The following is a 4,456-nucleotide window of genomic DNA, read 5'->3' as shown; positions in this document are numbered from 1 at the left end:
GTGCAAAGTATTTCTGTTTACTGTTCATATATGCCCATTTCCAAGAGAAGCCGTTGGCCTCCTTAGGGATTACGGTGGGATCCTTGGGTCAGGCCTTAATTCTCCTCTATTTTATTCTCTGAAAGCAACCTACTTTGCTGTGGCTGTTGTGAAGAAATCTGACAGAGATATCACATGGAACAACCTGCAGGGTAAGAAGTCGTGCCACACCGCCGTGGGGAGAACTGCCGGCTGGAACATCCCCATGGGCCTGATTCACAACAGGACAGGGAACTGCAACTTCGGTGAGTCCATTTAACTCAGGTTATTAAAACAAAAACTAACTTTCCAGGAGAGGAAAAGTGAATTTTTCCCTATTCCTGCCTTCAGATGAATACTTCAGCCAGGGCTGTGCTCCCGGATCTCCTCCCACCTCCCGCCTCTGCCAGCTCTGCAAGGGCTCTGGGGGGGTCCCTCCGGAGAAGTGCGTCGCCAGCAGCCACGAGCAGTACTATGGATACACTGGAGCTTTGCGGTGAGTGCTGGGAACACTCAGGCTGCCTCTGGCTAATCCCAGGGGTTTATGGGTGGATCCCAGCTGGAGCACAGCCTCATGTTGACACTTATTTGCTGACCTCCTCTTTTTCTCTGTTCCACCACAATGTCTGTAATATTATACGTATGTGACATGTTTTGTCTTTGCTTCCTGAAAAATGATGCAAAATCTGTGAATTCTGTAAAACTGATGTCCTGATGCCCCAGGCAAACCAGGAGAGACACAAGACCTTCTACAGTGGCAGCAATGCTCCACTTTTAATACAGATAAGGAGTGTAAAGTGTTTCAGATACCTTTAAAATATTCATGGCAGGACTCCTAGACCTGGCTGTCCTCAGAGATTAATTGTACAAAATAAGACACAGGTGTAAATGAAATCTGTAGGAAAGGGCCAGGATTCAAGCACACACATCACTGGCCTCTTTCTACTTCCCTGGCCTCTTTCTACTTCCCAGGTGTCTGGTGGAGCAGGGGGATGTGGCCTTTATTAAGCATTCCATCGTCGAGGAGAACACTGATGGTACGTGGTTATTGCACAGCTCGTGTCAGGGCTGCCTTCCCCTTCTGCCTTATTACTCAGATGTTGTGAGGCTGATGTTCTCCTGCTACACAAGACCTCTGAATCTCCAAACCCCTTCTCTGTAAAGGCAAAAGTAAAGAAAGCTGGGCCAAAGATCTGAAAATGGACCAATTTGAGTTGCTGTGCACTGATGGGCAACGGGCAAATGTCATGGACTACAGGAGGTGCAACCTGGCCAAAGTTCCCACACATGCCGTGGTGACACGTCCTGAGAAAGCAAAACAAGTCCGTGAGATGCTGGAGAGACAAGAGGTTTGTAATGCTGAGAGTGGGAGAAATGCCCTGGGGTTGCCTTTATGCTCTGATTTTCCCCAGGTCAGAGTAACGTGGAAGATTTTACCTGGTATGGGGCGACAGCCTTGTCCCTTGTCCTTGCCCTTCCTCCGTCCCTCCCAAACCATTCTTTCTCCTCTACTACCTTAGCAAATACAACTTCAGGGAACAGCTGGACCGTAGTAGCTGCTGCTGTCACACTACACTTATGTGACATGAATTTATCACCTCATTTCTGGGCTCTGCTCTTGCTGGTGTGTCTCAGAAACTCCTCTGGGGTGCCCAGTCTCTGCCACAGCTGAGTCAGGCTCAGCCCCCACAGCAGCCCCCCTGCACACACACAGTCCTACAGCCACTGGGGCCAACATAAGTGTGTTAAACCATCTCTGTTTGTCACTGCAAACGTTAATATTTGCTCCATCCAGGCTCTGCTGAGCGGCCCTTGGGAAGTCAGTTCCTTTTGCTCCCACCTCATGGCTAAGGGACAGCACCTCCTGGCAGCACCTGCTGATGGGCTCTGCATGATAAAATGGGGGGGAAAATGTGCCCACCCATGACAGGTCCCTCCTCTAAGCGCATGGACAGAAAATTCACTCCTAAATTTCTAGAGCCTGGCTTGGGGCTCCCCAGGATGATGGTGAAGAACCAGAACCAAGAGTTAAGCTCGCATGAGCTGAATTCTGCCAGCTTTCTACTTCTCTTCTCATTGTGCCTTTATTTCAGAGACTGTTTGGAGCAAAAGGAATCAAGAATAAGGATTTCAACATGTTTGCATATGAAACCAAGGATCTCCTGTTTAAAGACTTGACCAAGTGCCTGGTGAAGCTCCGCGATGGAATATCGTACAAGGAATTCCTTGGAGATCAATACTATGCTTCACTTGCCAGCCTCAACACCTGCAATCCATCAGGTAACTGGAACAGCCCAAGGGGAATTCTCTGAATTGCAGTTCTTACCTCGCAGGCACAGACAGTTTCTTCTGGGACTGTCCATTTAATGCCTTTTAAGCAAAATGAGGATAACTCAGAAGGATGCCACTATACTTTTCTCCAAGGTCCTTGGGTGAACTGAGAACAGACTTAAAATCTGCTGTTTTGGCAGCAACATGAATAAAAGATTTTCTCTCACCTTTAGAAAATACACACTTGGAGAAATGGCACAAAGAACCCATCTGGACCCATCAGTGTGGGCCCAGAGTGATCTGTGGTTACTGCCCTTTTTTTGTGGCACACCATGGATTTTTCAAGTGATGACATTGTTGGCATCACTGTTGGGACCAGAGTGTTTAAAGGCAGGATCTGAACTTCTCCCTGTCCTTTCTTTTTCCAGATCTTCTCCAGGTGTGCACCTTCCTTGAGGACAAGTAGTGAGCTGGGAAGGATTCCTCGCTGGAGGGGGAGAAAACCTCAATTTATGACTCCCCTCGTGCCCTCAGCACTGAACACTGAGGGCTCTTTGCCTTCACTGCTTTCTCTGCCCTCCCTCATCACTCTGAAAGTGGCTCCTTGAGACTTTACAGTTCTCTGCTGCCATCACAGCAAAAAATAAAATCTCTAATCTAAACAGGCATCCTGATATTTTTCAAAATGGTCCTTAAGCCCATTCCTTCCTCAGCATATCTTGCTGTAGGACAGATACCAATGTGGTTATTGTCACTTACATCTATTGCTACCCATTAGAGAAACTTCTTTCACCATTTGCCAAAGCAAAATGGATTCAACGCATCTTAGAGCCCAATTAACAGGTGTTTTGTACTCTCTGTGCTTTTTCTTTGCCCAGGTTATCCCATTATCTCCCCAGCAGATGACAGTTCCCAAGTGTGGCTGGGACACAGGAAGAGGGAAAGTGTTTATGTCAGGGAAGCTGAAGGCTGGAGAAGAGAAAAAAAAAAAAACAACAACAAACCAAAGTAATACAGTGGTTGTAAGATGGGAGGTGTGAATAGAACTGCTCTGTCTCATATCTCAGCTGGCTGGGTCTGAGTCACTTCCACCTGACTCTTAAAACATGTAAACTTATTGACAGGGAGAGTCCAGGCTTAGGATTCCTTTCTGGAAAAAAATCTAGGACTTAGAAAAGTGTGTGTTTTGGAAGTCTGTCAGATGTGCTGCTGACCTGAAAACAAACATGTAGGTTTGTTTTCTCTGAGTCTGAATCATGGTGAAAACAAAAAGGTGAGATAAATAGGTCTGCTGAGGCTCTCTGCTTCAGAGGAGCAGTCTGGGGTCATCCAGTAGATCCTAGCCCTGTTGTCATGGCAGACACAGAGGAGTTGTTGAGGGCACAGAGGTGCTGAGAGCTCCTGGCCTTGAGGGAATGAATATTTTGATGATTTCTGGATGCATATGGTATGTGTGGCGAGAAGTCCACCAGCCTGACTGAAGATCCCCTTGGATGACAGAAATGTAGGGTGTGATGGGAAAGGATGACATGTAGTCCCTCACATTTATGTAGGATGAAGTACACTGGGCAGGTGGCTCTTTTAACCAGTTCTTCAAAACTAGGAAAGAAAGAGAATCAATGCCTCTAAGTTGCTTCTACAGCTCACTATGGCTGCACTTAGAAATATATCCCTAAGAGAAGGGAAATCATTTGTGTTCTGTATCAAGTGTAATCCTTTGTCCGATAAGTAAAAGGCATGGATAAAAGGAAGCTCACTAGAGGATCCCTCTGGTGGAAAGGTACCTCTGGGGTTCTCCAGTCCAACCTCCTGCTCAAAGACAGGAGTCAACCAGGTTGCTCAGGGCTTGACCTCCACGACCTCCCTGGGCAGCCTGTCCCACTGCCTGGCAGCCCTCAATGGGAGGAGGTTCCTCTCACACCTGCTCTGAACCTCTCTGGTTTCAACACATTCCCATTGCTCTTCATCCTGCACCACCATGAAAAGCCTGGCTCTGCTTCCTGATCTCTGATTCAAATGGGGCTGCACCTTTTTGGGTCACAACAGCCTAGGTTTGGGGCAGAAAGGCTGGAAAGCTGGGAAAGGCCCTGGGAGTGCTGGTGACGGCGGCTGGACATGAGCCCAGGAGTGTCCGGGTGGGCAGGAGGCCAAGGGGCTGGAGCGTGTG

At 47.9% G+C, this 4,456-nt stretch overlaps 2 protein-coding genes across 2 annotated transcripts in view; both read left to right on the top strand.

The window, feature by feature from the left end:
- The window catches only part of TF (transferrin), a 16,704-nt gene extending 13,753 nt beyond the window's left edge, over nucleotides 1-2,951 (top strand). Inside the window, exons 14-17 of the mRNA XM_008919601.4 lie at nucleotides 991-1,055; nucleotides 1,183-1,367; nucleotides 2,112-2,298; nucleotides 2,718-2,951. Coding sequence (XP_008917849.1) covers nucleotides 991-1,055; nucleotides 1,183-1,367; nucleotides 2,112-2,298; nucleotides 2,718-2,755 — 475 coding nt within the window. The 3' untranslated portion in view covers nucleotides 2,756-2,951. The remainder of the gene's footprint in view (nucleotides 1-990; nucleotides 1,056-1,182; nucleotides 1,368-2,111; nucleotides 2,299-2,717) is intronic.
- Nucleotides 2,952-4,026: 1,075 nt separating this feature from the next.
- The window catches only part of SRPRB (SRP receptor subunit beta), a 6,211-nt gene continuing 5,781 nt past the window's right edge, over nucleotides 4,027-4,456 (top strand). Inside the window, exon 1 of the mRNA XM_029962652.1 lies at nucleotides 4,027-4,069. Coding sequence (XP_029818512.1) covers nucleotides 4,027-4,069 — 43 coding nt within the window. The remainder of the gene's footprint in view (nucleotides 4,070-4,456) is intronic.

The sequence above is a fragment of the Manacus vitellinus genome, unplaced genomic scaffold, assembly GCF_001715985.3.
Source record: "Manacus vitellinus isolate BGI_N305 unplaced genomic scaffold, ASM171598v3 scaffold_49_pilon, whole genome shotgun sequence".
In the NCBI taxonomy this organism is placed as follows: Eukaryota; Metazoa; Chordata; class Aves; order Passeriformes; family Pipridae; genus Manacus; species Manacus vitellinus.
This window is presented reverse-complemented; position numbering and strand designations above follow the sequence as displayed.